We start from the raw sequence: 27,288 nt of genomic DNA, 5'->3' as shown, positions 1-27,288 counted from the left end.
ATGCCTGATGGAAGCCTGATGGAGATCGTTTGTAACATTCTATCAAAAGTAACACGTGTTTGTGCTGACGTTTGATTTCATTTGATTTCTAAACGTTCTGCAGAAATATAATGTTCTATCTTTAGTATACTTAAAAATGGGTTCGACCTTTTCCAAAACAATATGCCAAAAAAGTGTGAGAGCTTGCGTTTTTAATTCCTGTTGGCAAAGTGATTTTGTTAATTTGTACAAGTCTTTTTCTTATAGAGATTGCTTAGTTGGTCGCCAAGTGCCTTGATTGATGACTTAACAAAAAAAAAGTAATGTTCCTAAACTATGTATGTATGAGTAAGGCATTCACGATTTTGTATGAGGTTGAAACTAAACCGTGAGTAGTTTCTTTTAAAAATTTTTCAACAAATGTTTGTTTTGCTAACAAATTTAACCATCGGAAAGGGTGTAACATAATTTTCATTGATTTTTTTTTCAACAATTGTACCAAAATTGTGCGGAATTCGTGAAAATAACCATGTTTAATTTTTCTTCTTCTATCTACTACTTTTTTTGCTTTTTTTAATGAGTTACTTATGTATCACTTAACAAATAGCTCTTAATTCAAGAAAAATGAGATGGAATTGCGGCGGAAAAATGATACATGCATGTTTAGCTGATTGAAATTCTGATCAATCGCTGCTTCTCGCAGGCACCGTCATATAAGGTAACAAGGAAGAAGTTTAGAGCACGAAAGCAATCAAATCGAACGGTGGAGACGAATCGATTGCGGGCTTGAAAGTGTACGAGAGAACGAGGAAAAGGTGACCAAGATTCCAACAGCTAGCTTTAAACCGAGAACTATAAGGAGGGAGAAGTAGATTGACATAGAGCAGCGAGAGATAGAGAGAGAGAGAGACAGTAAGATAGAGAGGGAGACAATGGAGCGAGAGAGAAAGAGGGAGAGAGGTAATGAGTAGACAAAAAAAGAAGAAGGGTGTAGTAATACAACAAAAAAAATCCCAACAGCGACCACACTAAACGCACCCGACCGACCCATTCATCGATACGCGCGAGCCAATACGCCCGGTATGTGTGCGAGCGTGCGCGCGCGCCAACGTGACGGGGGCTTAACGCAATAACGCAGAGGCCGTATCGTGGTGGAGGTGCCGTTTGTTGATGTTGTTGTTGTGCAGTGTTGTGGTGCCGTCTGCTCGCTATTGCAATTGTACTATCAAACTTAATCCGTATGCGAACGTGCGCGCGCATGAACAAGAGTGTGTACGGGCGTTCCGTTGAGTAGCCGTTGAGTGTGCGTTTTTTTTTTGGTATTAGTTTTTGAGGGTACTATTAGGTCTTTTTAGTTTTTTGTTTTGCAATATTAAGAGTGATCGTGAAAATTTTGTCCGTGCTTTTTGGTACGACTGTTTTGGACCTTTTGGAAAGTGTTTCTCGAGAGCAACGTGTGATGCACTACTGCCGGCATGTTCAGTAGTAACTGCTGAGTCCGCCAACTGTGTGTCCGGTGTGTTTGTTGGTGATCCTGCATCCTCATTGGTTGTCGTCCGCAGCAGCTAACTACATCCGTCAAGGTATGCAAAAAGGTGTGAAACATTCCAGAGGTTACCGGCTGGTTGGGGGTTGACGCACGGATCCGGTTTAGCGGATCCGGTCCACCTTGACCGTTTCGTAGTCGTTGTGATTATGCATGCGCGCAAGGTCTTCCAGATGCTGCCGGGACATTGTGACAAAACTTGACCTATGTCGGCGTGTCGAAGTAAGCAAGGCAACAAGCAAACAAAAAGAAAAAGCTTTAATGCTCGGGTACATGTTGCGTATCGGTAAAGGACACTGCCAGCCATGGCGTCCTCCTTGATTCCTCCGCTCCGTTTACGAAACTATGCAGCAACCAATCGAAAAAAAAAACCCAACCAAACGTGCTGGCCTGTCTGGTGTATGCAATCGGGCGGGCAAACCACCTAGCGCAACGATTCCAGCAACCTCTTCCGAGGTGGCGTAGGCGTTCGGCGTGCTTTCATCATTCGCTGGTACGGCACGATGAAGTTCTGATCCGAAACGAAGAAAAACAAAAACATACAGCAAGCTACAATCAATCGCCAATCAGGAATCTCCAGCGGAAAGTGAAACCACGATGGTGCCTGCAAGTGAAAGATCGCGTTCCATCGCGTTTGACATCTGCCAGCAGTATATATGCACGTGTATGTAACGTGCACCACACTAAAACGAAACCCGCTCCGCCTGCCTTAATCGCTGTCGAAGGGCCGAAGGACTCGTCGCCGGCACACGAAACGCAATCGAAAAGTTGAACACCAGCCTGTCAAAATCAATCATACGCGTACGGCAGTCAGTGTCAGCGAGCTGTTACGTGATGCTTGTATATGTGTTTTGTATGTGTGCGTGTGTGTGCTATGGTGGATTGGCTGCGTCGATTTGATGAGAAATTGCTGCCGAGGAATGCGGCGGACTGGTGGTGGAACCATTGGAAAACATCTATTAGTCCAATTATGTCAATTTATTCAGCCACCGTACCTGCCGCGCATATTGAAGGACAGCGCGAGTTTAATGCGAGGGAGGAGCGGTTTAATGAGTGTGTGCGTACAAAATGGAGAGCACAAAATGAATACGAAAGAGCGCGCAAAGGAAGCGCACTGTATCGCAACTTGATAATCAAAACTTGAGCCAAAAAAAAAAAAAAAATCAAATCACTCGTGTCAAACGTTTACTATGCAAATGGAATTAGGACGCTTCCTCCGGCAAAAAACAGAACAATCACATACACACTTTACGTCACCCGCAGGCGCTGAAATGCGCTGTCCCAGGGAGAATAATAAGACCTACCATCTGGCCTATTTTTTGCGCCTTTTTCCACCCGTCGTGATCAATCTGGCCGCTCCTCAGGTGGTCGCTAGATCGTGTGCCTAGCGAGCGCCATTTTCGCAACCTTTAACTTGATGCCGCGCTACGGATTAGCGCACTGCGTTTGTGGCAGTGATGGGCACGCTGGAGGGCACTCCTGGTTCCGAGTCGACAGGCCGGCTCTTGTTAGCAAGTAGATGGACGTGATGGGGAAAATGGGCCTGCAGCCGGGTTTGGATTGATTCGAATCGAGCTGTTTTTGGATTCGAATCCAGATCAGCTCCGGAGTTAGGGGTTGGTATGGCTGGAATCATGTGTAGAATTTTTCTTGAAACTCATCATCCTAGGCAAGTTATTGATAACAATGAACTCATAACTACAGTTCGTAATTTACATTACTTTAGCTGTACTATACAGTGCCACTGTACACTGTATATACACGTAAGCTATACAGACTTATCCAAGCCAGTTTCGAATGTAAGCGTTGTTATTCACCGCGTGCAAAATGTTAATCCACATTAATCTGATATTTCATTCCGATCATCATATTTTTAAATTCTTCGGCATGATGTTCAACATGTTTCGAGCTGGATTTAGTTTGATAGTTCTTTGTGATGTGTTGAAAATCATGTGTAAAAATTAAAATTTCATTATGGAGAAAATACACCGATTGAAAGATGTTTTAAAACATCTTTGATGCGGTGAATAATTATGTTCACATTCGAAAGTGACTTGGAAAACCCTGTAAATCACGAACTTTATCAAAACAAAAATCTGGAAACAACCTAAAAACCATGGATAACCCAGAAACTGTTTGCCTTTGTAGTGTAAGTATTTTGCTCTACGAATTTAGTACGGTAGTAAAACGTATTCAATAGGAGCTATTTGAATCTGTATTCGTTAGGAGCTGCTGGATTCGAAGACAGAATCCAATTGAGATCCAATCCGATTCTATTAGGTTCCTGATTAAGAGTAGGAGCTTTACCTCATTTCTACTCCGGATGATTCCGTATCCGGCCGACTTCGACTTCGGACAACTCTGACTCCACACGACTCCAGATAGCTCTTGGACAGCTCCGAATGGCTCCGAATAATGCTAGCCGAACCTACCATTCCGAGTTGATTCCAAAATCTTTTGAATTGGTTTTTATTTGCAATCTTTACCCATCACCAGTATATAGCCGCCTGCTGTAACGTTCCTTGTTTGCCCTATAAAAAACACATTTTTCTTTTCGACCAACTTCGCGTAAGCCTGAATCTAAATCGCTCTAGATACGCAAACGGGATCAAAACTGAAAGACCAACAGCCTTCGGCGGTGTTTTTTTTTTTGGTGTGTGGTTCGTTTACCACTCGATCACGGCCATAAACCAGCAAACAAACACGGCGCGAATATAAGAAGCGTGCCATCTCTTGGTTGCTTTAGTGTTTTCTCTCTCTCTCTTTTCTATCTCTTTTTCTCTCTGTCTTCGCTCCGTTGCGATCCATTCACTCTCACTTTCACTCTCGATCGGTCGTAAAGCGGTCGTATTTTGTTTTGTTTTGTTTTTTTTTTACTTCGCATTTTGCGGCGAGTCTTTCGCTTTTGGGTTAAGTGTTTATGCATTTTCACGCTCTGCAACCAAAAAGAAGCTCGGTCACTTGGTCACTCGGTTGGGAGAATTCGTTGCCTTTTTTTCGTTGGTTTTGCTAATGTTCGTGCGTGTGTACGTGCAGCTATTTCCCACCTAGGTTTGTCAGTCACTTTTTGGACGTAGAGTTTGCGTGAACTCAATGCCTGATTCCCTTTCGTGAACGGCGGGTTGGTGGCGGGCCACACGCAGGATGGATTGCAACATGTCTGCTTTATTATTAGCTACTACCTATCAGTGGGATTCGAAAGGTGATCTGTAAAAAAAACATAATGGACTGCACTCCCGGTGGGAAAGCCATACAGGCATGGGACAAGCTAATCTATTTTTAGGTGACAATGTGGGAGGAACGTCCAAAATCGAACGCATCATGTCTCGCCGTGTCGCCCGCATGTATCGATTCATTTCATCGAATTGGCAAACGCATTGGTGCGTTAATCATTGCACCTCTCCATTCCACCATCCGGGCCGATGTTGCTCGGGGGTTGATTCACGCAGCTGGCGGCTTCTTCAGTTCGGTTGAATTTTTTTCGCAAAATCATACGTCGTGTTTTTTTTTGTGTTTTTCGCAACCAAATCGATCGCGAAACAAAAACCTCGTGCCCGAAATGAGCCAATAAAGTGGCGTAGCCGCTTAACGAGACGAGCGCGGTTGGGCAACATGGTCAAGCTGTTAGCCTGCCGTCCATCCCCGGGTCGTAAGCTGAAGTGCGTGTGTGTTAGTGTGTTAGTGTGTGGCGTTGACCGTTTGTACTCGATGCACTCGCGCGTTATGAGGCTTCAGCCCGGCCATCGGCCTTTGGCGAGACTAATGGCTACCACTCAGCAGGGCTGAGCCAAAGGTCGCACAGGCTCGTTGTGAAGCTGGGCCCTGGGAGAGCTAGGGTCCGGTCGATTTAGGACAAGCAGGTGCTTAAGCTAACCCGAATGTGTCAGACCGGCGTGTCAGCTGGACTAATCGTTAGCGCCATCGCATCGACATCAACACTATAACGCAAAATGCCTGCGGGGGAGGGAGAGACATTTTGCGCGCAATGTAATGTCAAACGGCTCACACGTAGGGGACCAAGGGGCAAAACGGACATGTTGCGCAAAAGAGCCATCTGTATCTTTGGTAAATGTACACCTTTTCGATTACTTATACAAATAATAAGCTTTACAGGGTTTCCCACGATATATTGGTTGGTTCCCATCAATTTTTGGTGGATTCCCATATTTTTTTGGTGCGTTCCCACGATTTTTTGGTCGTTTCCCAGAATTTTTTGGTCTAATTGTATTGATATCCAATCGGAAAATACCAATAAATTATAGGATCGAACCAAAAATCTATGGGATACAACCAAAAAATCGTGGGAACGCACCAAAAAATCATGGGAACTGACCAATAAATCGTGGGAAACCCTGTAAGGTCAATACAGGGTTTCCCACGATTTATTGGTTGGTTCCCACGATTTATTGGTGCGTTCCCACGATTTTTTGGTCATTTCCCATAATTTTTTGGTAGCAACCCACGATTTATTGGTCGGTTCCCAAATATTATTGGTCGGTTCCCAAATATTATTGGTCGTTTCCCAAATATTATTGGTCGGTATTATATTATATTATATTTGGGAACCGACCAATAATATTTGGGAAACGACCAATAATATTTGGGAACCGACCAATAATATTTGGGAACCGACCAATAAATCGTGGGTTGCTACCAAAAAATTATGGGAAATGACCAAAAAATCGTGGGAACGCACCAATAAATCGTGGGAACCAACCAATAAATCGTGGGAAACCCTGTAAGCATTAATTTTAGCGTTTAAAGCACAGCATGAACGCTTTTTAAATTGAGGAATTCAATCCATGCTCTAAATGAAATTAGTTTTGACCGTCACGAATAAAAACAAACTAAGAATATGTTTCCAGGCTCATGACACTTTGCTATGATTTTCGATTTGATTGGTAATGTTCAGGTGTAGTTGTCTATATTTGTTGAAAGTTTCCACTTGAGCAAAATGACCGATTTCTTTTGACAGAAGAATTGATATGAGGTTGTGATGCTGTATTGTTACTTTATTTGTTATAATTGCACGATATTGGTATTTTACTGTATCTATAATGGTAATGGTAACTGAATGTTCAGTCATTGTCACTAAATTTTAGCTTCAACTTACCTATTTTTGTCTCTAAGGCACGAATATTGCCTCGAAGGCATCAACTTTTGACAGTGCGCATTAATTGTTGTTTCTAAAGCATCAATTTTTTTTACTGTTAGTCAATCGCCTTATTTACAAAATGCAACGCAATATCTTAATCTGTTTGTTCCGAAATTATTGAATTTAAGTTAAATAGTTCATAAATAAAACGGTAGAATTTGAAACATTACAATTGTTGCACCAACTTTTGAAGCTTTAATGGATTGACAAAAGTTGGCATGTGTTTTCAGGTTTGAACAATGACTTCAAATTAATTTCATTTTGTTAATTTTTTTTTCACAAAAATCAACCAAGTCACTCGGATTTTGTAGAGTTTTTGTAAAGTCAAATAATGGTTGTCATACATCTGTTCGAATACCTTATACATTTATCATGATTCCTTCCAGAGACAAAATGTTTTGTCATACAGATACAAATGTAACTGAAAACTTCAAGCATCTATACAACTACAACCTCAGAATGACATTCAATCGCCTGTTTGTCGATAATATTGTATACAATTACAATTAATTACAATTAATTTCAATAATAACAATGTAATTACAATTTCAAATAATTTCGAATGACGGTAGAATCTCGTGTCACATAATGACATCAATCCTGCGTACGGCCCGTCGCTGTGCAACGAGAGATCACCGATGACACAGTAGAAAGACTACCTTTAGAGTTGTGACGCATGCCACTGGACAGATCTGCAAACTAAACTGTTTTTGGCGATGAATGTTCAGTTATCGTGCCATCACATACGAAGACACACACACCTCCAATTCTTTAATCATGTTAGAACTAGTCCACTAGCAATCTGTTACGTTACTTTAGCTCGGACTATCCTAGCGGTCATGTAGTACAGTCGTCAGCTCGTACGACTCAATAAGATGCTCGTTGTGAGTTCAGGTCTAGAAGGGACCGTCCTCCCATAGCAAGGACTACCACTCCCGGTTGCGTGGTACTGAATAAGTCTCATTAGCCTATGTTGGCTGCCATGTTCGCGTAGTACGTTACTCCAAGCAGAAGAACAAGCTAGAATCTTGTCATGGATATTAATGTCCATTTTAGCTCTTCTGGTTGACATTTAGAGGATTGGTGAATGGCTATTTTGCCAGAAACTATTGAAACCATTGATATAGTCTCTCATAGATGATTGTGTATAACGATTTAGGATGACTTCAATTTCTATGTTTCGGTACATAAATTCAGTGTTTTATAGTGTGCTGTTAGATAAAGTGTTAGAGCATCGATTAAAGTATAAAATTCAGTTTATAGTGATCGACGAGATGCAGATCAATATCCTTAACATGCCCATTTTGCCCCAATGCTCCCCATACACTCTTGCCAGCGCTAAAGCAGACGATAGGAATAGTTGTTTTGTTTTTTTTTACTTTCAACGCAGCAATTGTTTCGCTCTTCGGTGTACGTTGCTCAACGTTTATGTCCCCCCTCCTGTCATCACCTTGCCCTGGCCGCGCGATACTGAAGAAGCACATAATGAGTGTAATTTGTCTTCCAGCAACAAGCGCTTCGGCGCGTTTTTTGCAGAGATGCGGCTTGATCTCGACCTGTCTCGAGGAGCGCCACCGATGCTCGTTTATCCACTGCACTATGACACCGCGCGGGTCAGCAGCCTTGCGCCCTGCGGTGCAATTTAATTGCCACTGAGCCGTGCGGGAGCAAACCGTCATCAAAGCCACTCTCATCTCTTGTTGCAGCTTCGCACTCAAGGCACTCAAGGCCGTCGAGCGTGTCCCAATTCCTGTCCGGCCTGATAGGGCACCAAAGGAGTGTGTGTGTGTGTGTGTGTGTGAAGGGTGTTACGCAATGCGGCCAGCGGTGACTTGTTTGTGTGCAGCTTCTGGAGCAAGGTGATATTTAACCCCCCCACCCAGTGGTCCGTCCCAACTGCAACAGGTTCTGGTTTGGATGCCGTCGCAGCGAGGCCCGGCGAATGGAGCGTCCTCCAACAGGTCTCAAACTTGGGCGCACCAACAACAAAAAAAGAAAAGGGAAGTGACATTTCACCAGTTTTGGCGAACCTGCTCCAGAGTGTTTAAACAAGTTTGTAGCCTTCTGTTTTGCGCAGTGGGCCATTACGCCCTCCTCCCAAAAGCAGCAAAGCGTGCGAGAAGCGAGGAAATTGCATAGTCGTGTGTGTGTGTGTACGTGTAGGACAGAGCAACTAGCTAGTGGGTCTGCGTCTGGTCGTCCTGAATCCCGGCCCGGTCGTCCAAAAACGAGCCGACCGACGCAGATCCTGCATCAGTTGCAGCTCAACCGTGGGACAGGTTTAAAGACTTTCTCTGGCCAGCTCGTTGGCTCGTTGGCTCGTGAGCGTTACTAGTTACTTTGGAGGGCAAGTGCTGATACCTGACTTCGAACTCCTCGCGTGTCATCTCGTGCGCTGTACACCTGCACCACTTCAATCAACCAAACGCATCATTCAGCACGCACCAACATGGCGACAGGAGCAACGCCCGCGCTGTGGAAGCTTTTCGCTGCCGTCGCCCTGCTGCTAGTCCTCTTCATTGCGCACAGCACGTCCGCCAGTGTCGTGGCCAGTGCCCGCCTCCGACGCGTGCACAAATCGACCTACTCGGAAGCGGCCCCGCCGGACAGCGCCGCCATGCAGTCGATTGCCAGCGGTCGGGCCGGCGCGAAAGCACACCCGAAGGAGGGGCACGTTGGGGTGGGCCGTTTGGCCACCGCCAAGAAGACGACCGTCACGACGATGAAGTCCACCAGCACCACCCTGCGGCAGCGTGTCGACCAGGCGGTGCAGATGGTGCGCGCCCGCTCGAAGGAGATCAAGATGGAGCAGGAGCAGAAGCGCGTCGACCGGAAGCTGCGCCGGGACGAGAAGAAGCAGGAGCGGGAGCAGAGCGCCGTGGCCGCACCGCTCAACCCGCACAACCTCAAAATGCCCGACTGCCCCGCCGGCAAGGTGTACAACGGTCGGCGCTGCGTGGCGATGGGCAAGATGCCGAAACACTGAGCGTTCCGTGTGCGCAGCTAGCTAGGTTAGGTAAGGTGTAAGAGCGGTTGCATTAGCTGTAAGATGTAAGTGTGTGCGTGCGGTTTGACCAATAAATGTTACTACCTGCACCGAAATGCATTCGTGTTTTTGTTTTGGCTTCGTTGTGCGTACGCGCGTTTGTGCGTTACAGCGATGCGGCGCATCGTTAGGTACGCGCAAACGGTCGTTGCGGCAACCGTCGCATGCTTTTGCGCACCTGCGCCGCGTTCTGTCCCACGCGGGTACGGCAAACGCAATCACGCGATGTTCAGCTGCGGCACAAGAACCGTTACGGTGCCTTTTGTTTGGATGTAAATAATCAAAGCTGCATTGATTATCGCGGAAATTGCCGGCAGATATCGTGCGGGCCCCGTTCTACCGATAGCAGCCATCACTCTCATCAACCGCACTACACGGTACAATCGCATCCGGACATCACAACAATGGTGCGCTCGCAACAACGTCTCAGAACGCTTGTTAAACCCGCCGAAGGGCAATGATTATGTTTGCGTTTTTTTTTTGTTTTTTTTTGCTGCTGTTGTTCCGCCGTCTCACGCAAACTGCTGGAATGCCAAGGGGAAAGTTACTTCCTATCGCATCGGGGAAGCGCTATCTATGCTAACGAGAATCATGAGCCATTGCTCAGCTGCGTCGGTGCGTGTTGAGAGCATAAAAAGCGAAAAAAAACACAACAAAGTCTGTTTGACCTTTCTCCCCGCTGGTGATATCCATTTCCGTTAACACAGCGCTACGCGATCTATTTAAACTATTTTACCATGAGCAAAATGGCGAATCGAATCCGCAACCTTCACCTTCACGTCGCTCTGTGTACTAAAACGAAGAAATAATCCACCGTAAAAAAAGCAAAAAACACTCCACTGCCAACGCCGAAGGGCACTGCGCGCCAAGGAAGGCTTTTGTACCATTACCCGGGTTGTCACCTGATGCCGTTGCCGTCAAGGAATGTGTACAGGTTTTCAAGTTTAAAATTCGTCATCCGTAGACTGGTATAATGAGCGTGATAAATCGCTCGCGCCGGGGCTAGAGATCACGGGTGCCTAAACACAAAGCACAGAAAATGGCACCAACCTCTTAATGACGCTGTGTGTGTGTACGAGGGCACAAGAAATGCACTGCTTGATTGCCCGCAAAACAAGGTTGGCAAAGTTGTGGCGCTTTTTTGCTCGAGAAAATTAAATCAATAAACTAGACTAAAGACGCATTTTGGTGGTAGATTTTTTTTGACATGCGTTGCCCGAAAACAAACGTCGAATGAGTGCCTTGACAAAGGTGTGAATGTTTACCCATGCCGTGTTGTATATATGTGGAGTTGTGGGGAGAAGTGAAGGCTGCATCCAACCGAGTAACCTTCTGAGCGCGACTGTTACTGTTATCAAGCGAGCTTTCGGGGGTTGGAAGGTGTCAGCACAGTGGTGTCACTTTCGTTTGATCGCAAACATAGCCATCTTAATTTGAAGTAACAGTTTGAGTCTTATCATACTTCTAACGACACTGTTTATCAGCTGAAAATGATGCCCGATTATGTCGTTAAAGATGTATTTTAACCCCTCTGAAAAATTATTTAATATTTCGAAAATAAAGTGTTTTGTGTTTTATTTATTTTACAATCTAAAAGAGGGTCATATTTAATTCCTATTTCAATTTATTCAACATAATTGTTTACATACTAGGTTTAACATTATGATTTTTTAAATGACTATATCTCATACTACCTTAGACTTAGATAGCCTAAGAAACATTTCCTATAGTTTTTACACTTAAACATATCTAAAGAATGCTTTACTATGAGTATAATAAGCTTTATAGTTTTAACATGTATTTTGAAGATGCTTAACAGTCTTTAAAGTTGTTAAAACTTTAAAACGTTCTGAAGGCGATTATAATATTGTCTTATAAGACTTAAAAGTTGCCTGGCTTTAACCATCCAGTAAAAATATTCTTAAGCATGTTTTAAGACTCGTTATTTAAGACTGGGACATCAAGATCAACTGATCTTATTAAATGCTTATTAAGTCTTGGATGAAGGGAACTTGTAACAAACTATACAGGCTGTATCTGAGATTCGCTATTAACGCAAATCGTGAAGAAGCGGTTTTCAACTATTATATATTTAAGTTTATTTTCCTTTTGCTTGCAGTGGATCGTTATTATTCAATCATGTTGCTATCAACTGATATTACATCAAATCAATAAAATTTGTGAGAAGAACTGTCAAATTCAGAAGCCCGCGATTGTGAAATTTGCATATACCAGGATCCGCGTTTCTCGGACACTACCTGTACGTGGAGAGTCTTAAAACTTGTTAGTCTGCACTAAAGTGCTTACTAAAGCTATGTGCTGGTTAAAACCATCTTAGCCACACATACAACACTACAAATCGACTGAACTTGTGATCAAGAAAGTCCTTTTGATCTTAAGTCAATAGAATCGATTAAAATGCATAAGATTGTTGATTTGTGTATCCAAAATGTGTCAGCCATGTTGATGTATAGATAAACCAATTCATAATTTCACATCACAAGGCAAATAGAAAAATCGCAAATTTTTCAAATGTTTTTCTCGTCATGTTTATTATGCCACAGCCTTGAAAAAGCTTTTTGTGCAAATTAAAAGCGTTTCAATGAAAACTATATTTTTAAAATAATTTATTTTTAGACTAAAAAGTTGCTTATTATTGAGGCGCTTTGATATTTTTTAAATTATTATAATGTATTTTAACAGTGAAATTTTCTTGGCATGGATTTCTGCTTATATGCGAGCGATTTCAGAATCAGAAAAATTCTTAAGACAACATCATAATTCTCAAATAATTATCAACCATTATTATGACTTCATAATCATTACTTCATTGCCTACTCAAGAACATATCCATAGCAATAAGCTGTAATTTTGATAATTTATTTACGCCTCACATCTTAAAGGTCTAGAAATTATTTTATCAAGTAATCTTAACAGAGTTCTGTAGATGGGCTCTATCAGTCTTGAGAGAGTTTTATTATAGTTTTATTGGGTCATACAAGACATCCAAATGAAAAAGGGAGGCTTAATGGAATAACCGTAACAACAACCTTAAAACTATGATAAGATTTAAAATGTTACTTGGGTAGCTCCCCAAATAGCCAGCTCGTACTTTATAGCTGATTTAGGGCTGTTTAACGAAAAATCGTTCCGATGTCGTACTTTGTGGCTGATTAAGAGATAGACGGTACTTTGCGGAACTATGGAGCTTTTTAACAGGCACATGGTACTCTTTGGAACTTTGCGGCTGATTAACACTATGTGTAGGGTTCATGATGGAACTTGAAGGCTTGTTAAGAAAGGGTACTGAACTTGGTGGAACTTTATAGCTTTTTAATGCATGACATCGGTACAAGGTGGCTCTTGTCAAAGTGTCAAAGACGGACGCCGGCAATAATCTCATTGCTGCTGCACAAGTTAGATTCGTTACTTGAAGAATGAATATTGAGTGAAGCGATTGTGAATTATCAGTAAATTGTGTAAAAATTTGTGTAATTTATCAATACAAAAGATTTAAAAATATACATATGTGTTTAAACCAAACAAATTTTGTTGTTTATTTCATCGATGACGCTTGCTTGAAAATAAAACACAAAGAAAAATAATCCCTGGCATCGTGGCATAAGGAAGCTGCTTAGGCGCTGTTTGAAAGACCCACATAGAACTTTGATGCTGTTTATCTACTGCAAAAGGCGAATTAGAGCAGCGATCTTTAGCGTGCCAAAATGAGCTGCTTAAGCAATTCTGGCTATTTGGGTCTCCTAGTCGTGAAGAATTCCACAAATGTTTGAAACTAGTAAAATAAATCAAGAAAATAAAAACTTCAAACTAATTCTTGAATCATGAAGGGCTTTCTTTTACATCACATCACTGTCTTTACTTTGCAAGGCACTATTTACAGAACCTTTAAAACCTATAGCCTCCGTAACTGTGTAACTATTTCTAGTTCTTAATCATTTAGAGCCTTGCTTTAAAGTTTCCAAATTTCAAAGTTATTTATTGTTATAAATCCGCTTTCAATGACGGAAATTATGAATCACTAGCGTATTGATAGAAATCCATACTACAAAAACTTTATTTTATTATCACAACTTTTAAGTGCGCAGACATGAGACATATTTTAGTTTGAGCTGTTTGCATCATTAAATAGTATTAGGACTATGCCCACGGTTTAAAAAGTGTTTCTATCAGTGTTATTGTGTTGTTGTGCATGTGAACCTGCGAGAAACTCAAAATAGACCAAAAAAGAAGATCAAAAGAGCAACAGTGATTTTTTTATATTTGACTCATGCACACATATTGGAATCAACAATCGACAATCATATCAACAACAAAGGATTGGGTTAAGATAGTTAGGAGTTTACTGACACCTTTAGACCTACTGTGCGATGCGATATAGTTTGTGTGATTAACATAGTTTGAAACAACTCTCCGCATTTGGCAGGACCTGAGCACGCAAACTATCTCTTGACGTGAAGCGTTCTCGCGGCTTAAGAGAGTCTAAAAGTAGTGTCTGAGTTGCATTCCACCAGGTCTCAAAACGCGTATCATAAGAACAGTTGATTTTTATGTCCTATCCTTAAATAAAAACATATATAAATTAAAGTGTACTAAATGTAGTAAAATATACTTTAGAGACTGTTTAGCATCTCCAAAAGATGCATCATATCCACAATCTCATAATCTGGCATCTGGATTGCCTGGAAAATGGTCTAAAGGTGTAATTATCCATTCTCACAACCAAAACTTCCTTAACGGCATGTTTAAAAGATTAAAAGACAGAGGAAATGTTATTTTTTGGGAATGTATAGCAACGCACCTAGGTAACCCCAATCAAAGCGTACATCATCCCTACTCACAAGCACTTGATTGGCAATGGCGACCAATGTCCAGCTTGATTCGTCCATTTGTCAAACTTGATTCGCTCAAAATCAATCCAAATGAGCCGCAATCCATGTTCGGGCTGTAAAAAGCTCGCCGAACATCTAAATTTCGATGCGACAAAGCGTAAAGGCCGATGTGAACGAACCTCGCACCGCGCAGTGATGCACAGTGTTTGGGCAGGTAAACAAAGCCCCTCCCCTCGGTGGCGGCGGGCTCCAAGAGCTCAAGCTCACGCGTCGGCGAGCGGCTGCAGCGAAGAGTGAAAGACGAAACGAGTCAAGGTCGCCACTCTTGGAAGAAGGAGGAGGCAAAGGAGAAGGCGGCGGCAGGGGGGACTGACAGTTACGCCATACTTTCGGGCTTCTCCGGAGGATCGGAACGGGGAGGGCACGGTACGGGCTGTGCCCCGAAAAGTGTGCGCGCGTCGTTCGTCGCGGCAGCGACTGGGAGAACGTGAACTAGTGAGCCTTGGAGCGTGTAGACCTAGGAGGCTAGGAGCTACGGCGCTGCCCGGCCCGAGCGCTGGAAATAGATTGGAATAGATCGATGTCAAATGAGTGGGGGGAAGCTAGGCTAGGCACACGTTGTGTCCGCCACGATCGCTTCAAAAACCTAAAAAATCGTGTTGAAATCTCAAAACCTCCTCACAGCCACGCCGCAATACCATAGGGGCACAGCGGCTCAGCGCTGGTCAAATCGACACTCAGCCACCGGGCTCGAGATCGCGGTTTTCGCACCAGCAAACAATAGTGGCAAACGGTAACCGCCCCGGATGGAATGGAGCGCCCTCTGCCTGCGCGGCGGCGACCCGTTCCCCGGAGCGAACGGTGTGGCCTCCATCCCTTCTCTCGACTGCTGCTGCTGCTGCTGCGACCAACGACCCATGCGATGGGGATGGGTGGGTGGGTGGGTTTTGAGATCGGGCTCGGGGAGCGACGGAGAGACACCATCTCAGCTTCGCAGCAGTCCTCTGCGGCGATCTGCGGTGATACATCTCGGCTCGCTCGGCGCTTAGGCATTAGTTAGTCATTTCTGTTCGAGCGATACGCCAATGCAGCAGTGGCCGCTGCCCGCCGTACGGTCCCGCTACTAGTGACGGATGTAGGAGGGTTTCCTTTCACACAGCATCGCAGTTTTTCAGGTTCGTTCAGGCTCTTGTGCTTTCAGTGCGGTGGGAGTGTGTTGTGCTGCCCATTCGATCCTTGCGCCTGCGGACCGGAAGGCTACGGGCAATGTAGTTGTTCTACTGGCGTTTTTTTTCTGTCTTCTCTCTTTGGTGCATGGTGCTCTGTGCTCTTAGTGCGTCTCCAGATCCAGATCCGATCGCGTGCGAATGTTGGGCCGCGAGTGTTTTACTTTTACTTTTTGAAATATCTCGCAAGGTCGCACGTCGCGTAAATATTGCATCACGATGCGCAGGTGCACGGTGCTGCAAAGCGGAGCTCGCGTTTACTACGCCTAATGTAAGGCACTCAACTGGCATAGCCTGCCCATTCTCTTCGTCAGCTAGTGTGACCTTCATCAAACGGGGAATGGGGCAAAAAAGGACGGTGGAAAGCTGGATCGAGGAAGCGGATCGCGTGGCCACACACACACACACACACAAGCCACCACCTACAAGGTCGTGATTCGAATGTCCTCCACTGTGGCCGAGAAGGAAGTGTGTCTCGCGGTGACAGTGTGCAGTGTTTTCCAGTGTTTCAGTTACAGCGCGTCGGCAGTCACGGGATTGTCTGCGTATCTGCCACAAACCAATACCACAATCAGCCATTATCAAACACGCCCCAATCAAAGTTTCAACGCTTTTTTTTCTTCTGTTTTGTTCTCTGATGCCGACCTAAAACGGTGTCCGACCTTTGCAGTGTCCTCACCTTTGCGCGCGAGAATGTTGCTGCCCAGCGTGACGAGCCCCGGGAAGCTGGTGCTGGTTGTGTTCCTGCTAGCGGCCGGTGCGATCAGTGCCGATGTTGAGCCCGCCCAAAAGCCGGTAAGTGCAAAGTGTGACCGACGTACCTCTGTGAGGCGCTAATGTGTGTGTGTGTGTGTGTTAACCTTGTCAACCATCAACCTTGCAGCACTCGCGGCAGCCACGGGGATTGGGCTTCTTTCACAAGATCACACACCTCGGCTCGCTGCTCTACCAGCAGTACAACGACACCACCTACACGCTGAAGAACGTGTACGATCTGCTCAGCAACGAGTTTACCGACACGTTCACCACGACCACGCCGGACGTAAGTGACGAGCTACAAACGAGCTAGAAGGGCTCTTACACTAACAAAACCACAGACACACACACACACACTGATCCAATCTTTGCACTTCTATCAGCCTCGCACGTCACCGACCACACCGGATCCGTCCACCAGTACGACACCGAAGTACCGCATCTCCCGGGCCGAGCTGGGGCGCATCCTGAACCGCAACTATCGCGGCTTGCAGAAGCTGTTCCGGCTCGAATGGAACGACGCATGGAACGTAAGTGCTCTGCTCGCTTTCTCTCTCTCTCTCTCGCTTTCGCGAAACGAATTCAAACACGTTCTCTTCGCAGCAAACGAAGTACAACATCGACGACTACAAGCGGGAGCTGAAGAACTCGGCCTTTCCACCGCGCAACAAAACGGCCGGACCGATCAACGTCAACCTGTCGGTGGAGGTAAAGGCGGACGTCAAGAAGCCGTAGCGGGATGCAGCCACGTCCCAACAATGAATTCAGTGCGCATTCTACAACTGTGATATGATACAACAACAAAAAAAACAATCTCGTCCTTTTTACGGAATGCGTTAAACCCTGTGCTCCAAAAGGGAGCGTCCTGTTTCGGTGGCAGTCGGCAGCTTCCTGCTGCCTCCAGTTTCCCTTTAAAGTAAGGAGATAAGCTTAGCTAGAACCAGAACCTGAGTAGAGTAGTTTAGGGCTTCCTAGAGGTACACGTTCCGAGGGGCGAGAGGCACCGCAGCGCTTAGACTTGGGAATCGGAACGTCACAGTCTGTATGTATATAGGTAGGTAACCGTGCAGTACCGTGAGTAATCGCAGGGAAGGTAGTGCGATGTTTGTTTTCATTTTCCAGCTGGTGCTGTAATAGGCGTAAGTTCATGGGAAGCCGGGGAAAGAATATTAGATTGTAATCTGGGTGTAGATTAAGACAAACACCGTTTTGTGTGCGTGTTTGTGCAGTTGTGTGAGTGGTGGCGCTTGGGCGCCGTAGAAGCAATCGCGTTCCAATCGGCTAGACACAGTGGAGTGCGATGGACGACTCTATCGCAATCATAATAATAATAACAATAAAAGAAACCCGTATGACGAAGTTTCACGCTGTTGTTTGGCTTTGGTTGGATGCAAGAGGTGAGAAGACGAGCTACAAAAGTAGCGTCTGTCGAAATCGGTTGACCGGACGACTCCACCCAGCGCGTCAAGGTTAGGTGGACCAACCTCCCCCCGATGGCAATGGCGGTCGTGTGTAGAGTGTGGAGCATCATTCAATCGTCGCGGCGGTTGAGTCATCTTCGAGCGCTATCTCTCGGCGCGTTCACTTTTCTATTCCAGCGAAAATGCTGCTTGCACTCACACGCCGCATGACATTGAAAGGCACTAATTTGCGACAGCGAAACGCGCTGTGTGCGCCGATGAACTTGAAGGTTTTTTGGCATTTTCCAGCAGCGGTGGTGGATCTTGCGATCGCGCCTACTAACGCGCAGGTGGTTCAGTACGTTATTATGCTCTATTTATTGTCCCTCAGATATATATATATATAAAAAAATACTGTAAATCAGTAGACCAAACAAACACGCACGCACACACACACACAGTAAAACGTGGACATTGTCGATGCAGCTGTTTGCCAATATCACTCCACCGAACCGGCGGAGGCGGTGACCTCTTTCAGTCTTACGATTAATACCACTGCGGGTTGATCAGTGAAACATTTTGATAATGGATACCATTAGGAGTAGGGTGTCACTGCGCTACGTTTGCTGTTCTGTATCACTAGTTGAGCGGTCGGGTCGGGATCAGTCAGCCACATCCTATCCAAGAGCTTTGTAGCCGGCAATGACGGGCAGCGCTTTCTTAGCCGCCCGAAACACATTGCGTCCGAGCTTCTCCTGTGAATCAGAATAATAGAAAAAAAATGGTTAGAATAACAATTTCTGGTGTATGCCCAAGAAGAAGAAGAAAAAAAACAAATGTTATTCTTACCAACCGCTTGCCGAACTTCCACCGCGGCGCACCATCGACTGGCTGTACGCCAACGACCACCAGGACCGCAATCGCCACCAGGATGAACAGCTTGGTGAAGTTCATTGTTAGCTTTTGGTTTCGGACACAGATGCACTGGGAATCGATTTGCTCCACACGGGAAGAGATCTCAGGCTGAACTGGTTGATGTTGCAGCCTCAGAGAAAGCTATTTAAAGCGACGAAAGCGCACCATCGACGTTTCGGATCGGTCCCGGGGATTCCCTCGGTACCAGAGCAAGCACCACGATAAGCAGATGTGGCTGAGGAACGTTCCATCGATGTTACTGTTTAATTGCGGCTGCTGCTGCTGCTCAGCGTGTCTCTGGCTCGACGTCTATATTTGTCTTGTGAGCACGAGATGTAAAGTCCAGACACGAGAGCAGCAGGCACTTCTACTGCAGAGTATTTGCGAATGGGGAATCACCCACCTTGTGAACCCCGAATGCCGCGGCTGCGCAAGAATGAGAACATAAGAAGCACAGCAATAATTATACCGATCTACGCGAATAACTGGTGTGTAAATTAATCATGCTGCTTTGTTTGCGGCTCTTCCGAGATGAGTTTGAACGTTATATTACAATAGGCGAAAGGGTTTGTGCTTTGTATAAACTTTCGAAACACGCCACAACACTTTTGTTGTGCGTTATTCCGTTGTTGACGCTGTTTGCTCACCGGAAGGCAACAGTATCGACGAACTCTCCAAGGAAAGTAAAACACAGCCGCTGTTTACCTGCGCCGTCTTCATTTGTCGAGAAAACAATCAACTTTCCAAGGGTGTCTCCCCTACCCCCTGTATTTTAACATGTGCGTTCTAATGCGATAAGATAAAAATTACATTAGAATGGAAAGAGGTGGCGCACCTTCACAAAGGATTGTCTGTTCTTTCTTTCTCCTACACGCGATACTGCACTTTCTACTTCCTTTCGGTCGGTGTTTGTACAGGATGCTCTGTGGTATTCCCCTTTTCCGTGCGGTGGGAATCCCCCCTCATCCCGTAGGGCGCACGGAAAAGGGGACTTTTTGAGGTTGGAAACGGTCGAAAGAAAGAAAAAAAAACATTCATCGAACGCGCGCGTATTATTCCTTTGATCGATTGTACGGGGATCCCCAGGAATTCCGGGGTAACGCTTTTTGGTATATAAAACGGAGCTAATCGATGCAAAGGTATCAACAGTCGGTTCAAAGCGTTCCTGCAGCAAACATCTTATCAACCCAGAGACCAACCAACCACCAAACAACCCAACAACAATGAACTTCTCCAAGATCTTCATCTTTGTCGTGCTGGCAGTGCTATTGCTCTGCAGTCAGACGGAAGCGGGACGGCTGAAGAAGCTGGGAAAGAAAATTGTAAGTACTAGATGGGTTGCACCGTGCGGAGGAGCTTCTAAAACAAGGCTCACTGTTGCTGATGTTTGTTAAAACTTCATTGTCCACAGGAGGGAGCCGGCAAGCGAGTGTTCAAGGCAGCAGAGAAGGCCCTACCGGTGGTGGCAGGCGTTAAGGCGCTCGGTTAGAGCGTCGGCAGGAGGATGGTTCTATTCGTGCTTAAGACGACGGCTCTGCTAACATGATATGGCAAAGAGAGAGAGAGAGAGAGAGAGAAAGAGAGAGAGAGGGAGAGAGATGAAACAGCTTTAACAGATCTGTGGGCAGGGAGGGGAAAAGTGATAAAATTATAGCATGTAGTAAACAGATCTTGACTAGTTCGGCAAATAAATTTCACTTCTTATCTAACTGCAACTGCTATCAGTACCTTACCTTGACTCTAATGGGGTAATATCACGACCACGGCTCTCATCTAGCGTATTACAGTATCATCCGGTCGAGCGATTGATTTCGTCACGCGCATCCGATCCGATCCATCCGACCCCGTTTCACAGGTCAGCCTTGACGACTATCTGGAGCAAAGCAATTGTCTCAATTTAGGAAGCTACAAACCGACAGACTGTCCCGAAATATGTCAAGTCTGTGCCACAGAAGAGCCATCCAATGCAAGCGAATGCTCGAATAAACACACAGCACTCGGAGTTTCAGCGTCCAGTGGTATTTATTTGGGAAGTTGTTGCACAGCTTTTGCACATCAGATATCTGATTTTATTGAAGATGCATATAATCAACATGTACACGTATTTATGCTAGTCAAAGCACTCTCAAACCTCAATGGCACAATTGCTCCATACTCGTTTTGGACCGTGGATGATGGTGCTGGCCTCTTAACCCCACGTGTTTTGAGTTTTATGCCTTTGGAATTCAGTTTTCGTTTGATGATCAACTGGTTGTTACTAGGCACGTGTCAGAATAATAAACAATACGACGCAACATCAACAGACCATTTGTATTGCTTGGTGCCAAAAAGGTTTAGCTTTAAGGCTTATAATTAACTGTAATAAATCGAAATGGTAGCCAAATTAACTAATCTTCTTTGTACTCATACATGGTGTAATGGCTTACGTGGTGATGTAGTACAGGCTAGTCAGACCTTGTAACTAATTTTATTACCTATTATATATTTACCGTCTTTACTATACTGGGTTATTTTCTTGATGGTTGGGACATCATTATTAGTTATAAAGTTGCTGTTAACAATCACGTTTAATCAATGTAGTTAATTTTTACCAAGTATTAACGACTTAATGAAGAGAATATATGCAGTTAATATGCCAAAACAACTAAGGCCGTTGTGTTTGAAGCATACGATGATGCAAACATTCCGCTAATGTTCAAATAAAGATATGATTGATCATCATCGATGATGAGTAGGAAGTTTGCAAATCATAAATAAGAATATTAAATTATGCTAAGTTTACCAGTTATGGCTACAATGTGTCATCGATGTACCGATTAGATTGTTGTAAATTTTGTTTTAAAATTTTGATGTCCTGTTAGAAATAGAAATAATGAAAAATTCCAATTAACCATTCCAATTCCAAATTATTTCAAATAATAGAAAATTCCAATTGCAATTCTCAAGGTTCCCATAATGGCTAAAGTGTTCCCAGCAAAATTGCCATAAGTGTTATTACTGCCGCTGCAGGCAACAAAACGTGCATATTTACACCAAAGCGTAAATCAAGATCGTGCAATCTAAACCAAAGCGCAATTGGTATGTGTTGTGAAGCCGGTTTCATTGAAGAATCGTAGCCATTAGCCCAATGTGTTTGAGAACGGCTCACATTCTGATCGAGACTTGTTCAATTATGAGCGGCCAGGGAAGTAAATGTGCACTTGGCATTATGACCATAGGAGCGGTGGTCAGGTGAAGCTATTTTCGTATGAAAGCCATTAAAATCTTCCTTTTTGTCTGTTATTTTGATGAAACTGATTTTGGTGAACTAAAACAACAACGAGAAACCCTATTTATCCCCTTGTAAACTTTGCATTACGATCAAAATGACAGTTGTAAACAAAGAATCCATGGCATACGGCGATAATTAGTACAACGATGTTCAGTTGTTCCAACATACGGAAAAGGCACATTTTCGTTGAAATGTTGGAAATTTGTGATGTGAAACCGTTAAATTACTAATATTTAGCTCCAAAATCATGATTTTTAGATTTAAAAAAATGGTTCGATGCTCGTAAACATTAAATCTCCTACAGTGCTTCTCTGAGCAGAAAGGTTAGAGATTTCAAACACCCTGACTACACAGTGCCAACTCACGTTATTAATGAAGCACAAATGTTGTTAAACGTTTATATAATATATGTTTAATTTTAAAAATCCATCTATGACTTCCAAAAATCAAATTTACTATTGTAGAGCGAAAATATTGTTCGTTATAGTCAAAATGAAAGATTATGTGCACATTTGAAAGTGTCTTCGAAAACCCTGTAAACCCCTAAATCTTAACTTCTGTTTAAAATATTGTAGGAGTTATAGATTATTTTCCTTAATTTTTCTTTACCTTATAGTATCATTTTTTTAATCACCACGATTTTATTTGATTCTTGTGTCGTGAGCGAATAGTCAATGAGCGACACAAGATTTGGACAAACATCTGACCGTAGTAAGATAACGACGACGGAAGCAAATGTTATCGGAACTATCAAACCATCGCCACTTGAGCCCGTACCTTTCCGTGTTAGAAGTTATCAAAATTAAACAACACCAGAACCATGTTGTCGCTGTTGCATCTGCCTCAATTAAACTTTACCACTCGGTCAACAAATGCATTTCCAGTTTGACTATAAAATGCGCCCGGTTGACTGAGAGCGATTCACTAATTGTTCCGGCACCTGCTTCGCGAGTGTAAAACCAACCGAAAGTTCGAACAGCAGCACCATGAACTTCAAGCTGATCTTTCTCGTCGCGCTGGTTCTGATGGCTGCGTTCCTGGGCCAAACCGAGGGTCGTCGGTTCAAGAAGTTCCTGAAGAAAGTGGTGTGTACTGGGATCGGCGGCAGTGTTGGCGATTTGCTGTCTACATCATCACACCGATGACTAATGCATTATACATCTCCATTGCAGGAAGGCGCAGGCCGACGAGTAGCTAATGCAGCCCAGAAGGGTTTGCCGCTGGCGGCGGGCGTAAAGGGTCTCGTTGGATAATGGGTCCCCCTAGCCAGCTTCTTGTTGCGTTCCCTCCCGAAGGTGGGGAGTTCTCTCCACCCGCTCCAAACCGATCACGATCCCTCTGCAATCAATTCCGTCACCCGACACCGACGTCAACGAACTGGCGCGGTACAGTGTTTACTACAACGCCTTAATCAACGCCACCGTGCAAGGCACAACCGTTCCAATAAAGTGCCTGTCTCGGGCCAACTTCCTTAATACGTGAGCAGTTCAAACCTCGGCGGCCAATAGCCTTTGCGTTTTCTTTGTGAATCAATTTCATTGACACGGGCATGGGAAGCGGAAGGGCAGAAGCCGGTTAGTAAGTAAGTGGGCTAGAATCGAAAGTGTTGCGGGCGCAATTTCCCCCCGCTTTCGCGGCAGATGTTTCTTCAAGCCGGCCGAGCGTATAATTTCTTCGACAAACAGGGCGTTAGTGTGAGCGCGTTGTTTTGTCGCTGCACCTAACGTCTCCACCAAACATTGGAGAAGTCGGAAATGGAAATTCGATGCCACTGAGCGTGCTGCGATGAGCATATCGCCAATAGTACACGCCAAATGTTCTTCAAGATCGCCGGCCAAACCGGTTCGCCCCGAACGGCAGCCCTTCCGAATTCGGTGGCCTCTCGTGTACCGTTATGTGTGTCTCTCGATTTCTTACCTCTCCAGCTGCCACCTCAACCGACCTTTTTTTTCTCCCTCTTTCTCATCACCCCCGTCCGTCGGTTCCTCTTCCGCGACGGCTAGCCACGAAACCTTCCGGTTTGCATGTTACGCTCGTGCGCTCGAGCTCGGTTTCCCATCGGCAATCGGGGCGTCGAGATCGGACGTCAAACAACAATTGACGTGTGCACCCGCCCCGCCAACACCAACACAGACGCACGGGACCCTGCGGTGGCAACAGGTTCTATCCGCATATCCAACTGCGGGGCGAATTTGCATCCCCGGCCCGGCCCGGACGGCTGCAGGTGCTGGGATTGCTGACGTGAGTGCGCTTCGGCCGTGGGCTTTGCCGCGGTCTCGCATGTATGCGTACTGGGGCAGTACACGATCATCGCCTACGCCCGCGGATGGGCACGGGTCGGGACGGCGGGAAGTGCGGCGGCGGCTGCCACACCGAGTCATCTTCTGAGCTGAATTCGGGCCTTCGGGATTCCGCTCGTCGCTGGTTGGCAGTCATTCGTGTTCCGGTGCTGCGAGCAGCTGGTTGAGCCATTCTGCCTCGTTTCTAGCTGTATGTGCGGTGGTGTTTGCGTGGTTTCTTTCGGCTTTGGATGTGTGTTTGCAAGTCTGTTCGAGTTTAGAAAGTTTTGTGCTAAGCAGCCGGTGACGTAGCCGCTTTGTTTTTGTTTTGGTGTTTGGTTTTATCGCCGTGACCTACTGTGCAAAACGATTCGAAACGCCGAGATTCATTCTGCAGAGCTTCCTTGGTGGATTTGTTCCATTTTTCTCGGCAATGGCAACGCAACTGTTGTGGCTGTGTGTAGCAGCAGCAGCAGCACTGCTGGTCTGCTCGAACCCGACCCACGGCACACCGATCGACACGGTGACGGCACACAACCCGCTGCCCGTGCCAACGGCCACCGATGGTTCGGCCGGGCTGGAGTCGCTCCTCCCGACCAAGGTGACCGAGGTGGCGAGCGGCACCACCGAAACTAGCAAGATGTCCCGCTTTCTCGACGACTTCACGTCCGCCTTCAAGCAGGGCACGGCCAAGATGAAGGAGAGCCTGGAGAGCGCCGCCAGCTCGGTAAAGGACGGCGTGATGCAGGGGTACGACTACGTGCGCAGCAAGCTGACCGGTGGTGGCGCCGGGCCCGACCCGTCCACCCCGACCGCACCGGCCGACGACGCCGCCAGCAATGCCACCTCCTCAACCACCTCGACCGCGTCGGCCCTCACCGCCCCGGTCGCCCCATCAACCGTGCGGCCAGCAATCAGTGGCGGTGCCGCCGGCCTGTCCGACGCCGCCGCCATCGGCGTGTCGAACGAACCGGCCCGCATCGTGCCGAACGACGACGAGGACGACGAGCGGATCTTCTTCAACGACAAGGACTACACCGCGGTCAAGCCGCTCGACGGCAGCGAGGACGAGCGGGACGTCACCGAGTCCCTGGTCACGACGACCGTCGCCGTCGACAACCGGTTCATCATAGCCGGGCCGCTCGCGTGCAAGAGCGGGCAGGAGGTGGTCAACGGGAAGTGTCGAAATGTGTTCTGAGCAAACGCAGTGCAAGTGGCGAGTGGGGGGGGGAGGGGGAGGGGCGCTCCTCCATTCAATCCTCCTCCGTTTCCCTCTTTCCTACGATGGTCCCGTCGCGTCGACGCCTCGAAACTGTCCGTTGGGGAGTGATGATTTGCATTCACGGATGCCCTTGTATCGGGGATGGGGAGGGGGATTGTGTGATTCCCACCCTTGCTTCTCTATCCCACAGAAACCCTCCCACTCTGTCTCTCTTTCTCGTCCACCCTCTTTCCACCCCCCCCCCCCCCTGTGCCCCTCTTACCTAGAGCGCCATTTCGTTAGGAAGTGTGATTTTTTAATTTAATTCTATTACCGCTAATACGCGGCCGACGCGCGTTTGCTTGCCACACGGCACACACACACACACTGTGCACGGTGAATGAGCTAACGCAAGACGCTGAAGAAAAAGAACAAAAAAAAAAGGAAAAGAAAAAAAAAGAAAAATAAATCCCCACACGGTGCTTGGGTGGTTTTTTCTTCTTCTTCTGCTGGAGGTGTTGGAGACTTACCGAGGTAGCAGCAGCAGCTCCGTGCGGATGGGACAGCAGACGCACGGTGCACGCCAGAAGAACACATAAAAGGGAAAGGAAATAAATTTCATTTGATTAGCAAACGGAACAATTGGTGTGGATCATCTGTGCCCTGTGCCCGTTGAAAGATATAATAGAATAAGAATAGGGAGAGTGAAAGAGAGGGATAGAGAGAGAGAGAGAGAGAGAGAGAGGGGGAGAGAGAGAGAGAGAGAGAGAGAGAGCATGACGGCAGAACATAAAAAGGTAAGCAAGTGGCGAACAGTTTCCCGCGAACAATTAGATCAGAGATGTCAAACTGGTGGCCCGCGATCGATTGAGCCAAAATTTATTTGTAGATGCGTTTCTGCTTCTACAGTACGCATCACTCTATTCCGAACACCTGTCATAAAACTTTGTCGGTGTTGTTATCCTACCTTGTTTCTATACCTCGGGTGTATCCACCAAATTAGATAAGAAATTCAAAAACTGTTCGAGTTATAAATGAAAAATAAAAAAATGTTTATTTTGATGAAAATGAGCATTCCGATCCGGAAAAGTTTACAAAAATGGACAAAAAAAACTCAATCAAACCTATGTTATACCCTTTCCGACGAATAAATTTGTTAGTAACAAATATTTGATGATAGCAACAACTCGAATTTTGGCTTCAAATGCATACAAAATCGTAAAATTCCGGAAGTATCGTACCCATGCTGTATGCCGGTTTGGAACCTTACTCTTTTTCAATCAATCAAGGTACTTGGTGACCTAAGCAAACAATTTCTATTAGAAAAATAAATGGAAAAAATAACAAAATCGCTAAACCAACAGATACTAAGGTAAACTATAGCTGAGCTTATGACTATGATTTGGTCGCCATAATCAACGAGGATTTCTATGGAAATTGGCCTGAAGAGAGTACCAGCTGCTAAGGATTTGTATGACACTTTGCTCTCCTCGGCTATCAAATCAAGATTTCTGAACTTGGCTGGCCGAACCGACTTGTAGTAATTTATGGACCTTGGGCAGTATCAAAAGTAAGAGTTCACTATTTCTAACGTACGTAAGTGCAGTTCACAACCGATACTCGCTCAAAAATATTGATAATCAAAACCAGTTTTAGCGATTATT

General features: G+C 45.5%; 5 protein-coding genes across 8 annotated transcripts; 4 read left to right on the top strand and 1 right to left on the bottom strand.

The window, feature by feature from the left end:
* Positions 1-1,037: 1,037 nt before the first annotated feature.
* LOC3289731 (uncharacterized) lies at positions 1,038-17,917 on the top strand. Of its 4 annotated transcripts, none has more exons than XM_061661288.1 (5): positions 1,038-1,562; positions 16,473-16,597; positions 16,686-16,844; positions 16,942-17,088; positions 17,162-17,917. In XM_061661288.1, exons 2-5 carry the CDS (start codon positions 16,496-16,498, stop codon positions 17,291-17,293), a joined length of 540 nt encoding a protein of 179 aa, XP_061517272.1. In that variant the 5' UTR covers positions 1,038-1,562; positions 16,473-16,495; the 3' UTR covers positions 17,294-17,917. The 4 variants fall into 4 exon arrangements, with proteins under 4 accessions (XP_061517272.1, XP_061517261.1, XP_061517283.1 ...); XM_061661277.1 differs by lacking the exon at positions 1,038-1,562 and adding an exon at positions 13,783-15,751; XM_061661299.1 differs by lacking the exon at positions 1,038-1,562 and adding an exon at positions 15,767-16,073.
* Positions 17,918-18,312: 395 nt separating this feature from the next.
* LOC1272282 (cecropin-B) lies at positions 18,313-19,648 on the bottom strand. The gene is made up of 3 exons (XM_311224.4): positions 19,521-19,648; positions 18,808-19,299; positions 18,313-18,713 (listed from the first exon to the last, which is right to left on the bottom strand). Exons 2-3 carry the CDS (start codon positions 18,910-18,912, stop codon positions 18,636-18,638), a joined length of 183 nt encoding a protein of 60 aa, XP_311224.2. The 5' UTR covers positions 18,913-19,299; positions 19,521-19,648; the 3' UTR covers positions 18,313-18,635.
* A 247-nt stretch (positions 19,649-19,895) lies between these two features.
* Positions 19,896-20,588, top strand: LOC1272403 (cecropin-A). The gene is made up of 2 exons (XM_311223.3): positions 19,896-20,195; positions 20,285-20,588. Exons 1-2 carry the CDS (start codon positions 20,097-20,099, stop codon positions 20,360-20,362), a joined length of 177 nt encoding a protein of 58 aa, XP_311223.2. The 5' UTR covers positions 19,896-20,096; the 3' UTR covers positions 20,363-20,588.
* A 2,471-nt stretch (positions 20,589-23,059) lies between these two features.
* Positions 23,060-23,636, top strand: LOC1272277 (cecropin-C). Its single transcript, XM_311222.6, has 2 exons — positions 23,060-23,229; positions 23,317-23,636. Exons 1-2 carry the CDS (start codon positions 23,131-23,133, stop codon positions 23,395-23,397), a joined length of 180 nt encoding a protein of 59 aa, XP_311222.4. The 5' UTR covers positions 23,060-23,130; the 3' UTR covers positions 23,398-23,636.
* A 912-nt stretch (positions 23,637-24,548) lies between these two features.
* On the top strand, positions 24,549-26,793 carry LOC5666779 (uncharacterized). Its single transcript, XM_001689339.3, has one exon. The coding sequence runs from the start codon at positions 24,857-24,859 to the stop codon at positions 25,619-25,621; it is 765 nt and encodes a 254-aa protein (XP_001689391.2). The 5' UTR covers positions 24,549-24,856; the 3' UTR covers positions 25,622-26,793.
* Positions 26,794-27,288: the final 495 nt, after the last annotated feature.

This window comes from Anopheles gambiae, chromosome X (genome assembly GCF_943734735.2).
Source record: "Anopheles gambiae chromosome X, idAnoGambNW_F1_1, whole genome shotgun sequence".
In the NCBI taxonomy this organism is placed as follows: domain Eukaryota; kingdom Metazoa; phylum Arthropoda; class Insecta; order Diptera; family Culicidae; genus Anopheles; species Anopheles gambiae.
This window is presented reverse-complemented; position numbering and strand designations above follow the sequence as displayed.

Bases quoted from the DNA above. Each gene is read 5' to 3' on its own strand.
- LOC1272403 (XM_311223.3), top strand. From the start codon at position 20,097: ATGAACTTCTCCAAGATCTTCATCTTTGTCGTGCTGGCAGTGCTATTG. The intron at 20,196-20,284 runs GTAAGTACTAGA...CATTGTCCACAG, and splicing joins AGAAGCTGGGAAAGAAAATT to GAGGGAGCCGGCAAGCGAGT.
- LOC1272277 (XM_311222.6), top strand. From the start codon at position 23,131: ATGAACTTCAAGCTGATCTTTCTCGTCGCGCTGGTTCTGATGGCTGCG. The intron at 23,230-23,316 runs GTGTGTACTGGG...TCTCCATTGCAG, and splicing joins AGAAGTTCCTGAAGAAAGTG to GAAGGCGCAGGCCGACGAGT.
- LOC3289731 (XM_061661270.1), top strand. The intron at 16,845-16,941 runs GTAAGTGACGAG...CACTTCTATCAG, and splicing joins TCACCACGACCACGCCGGAC to CCTCGCACGTCACCGACCAC. The intron at 17,089-17,161 runs GTAAGTGCTCTG...TTCTCTTCGCAG, and splicing joins AATGGAACGACGCATGGAAC to CAAACGAAGTACAACATCGA.
- LOC5666779 (XM_001689339.3), top strand. From the start codon at position 24,857: ATGGCAACGCAACTGTTGTGGCTGTGTGTAGCAGCAGCAGCAGCACTG.
- LOC1272282 (XM_311224.4), bottom strand. From the start codon at position 18,912: ATGAACTTCACCAAGCTGTTCATCCTGGTGGCGATTGCGGTCCTGGTG. The intron at 18,714-18,807 runs GTAAGAATAACA...TCTGATTCACAG, and splicing joins GGAAGTTCGGCAAGCGGTTG to GAGAAGCTCGGACGCAATGT.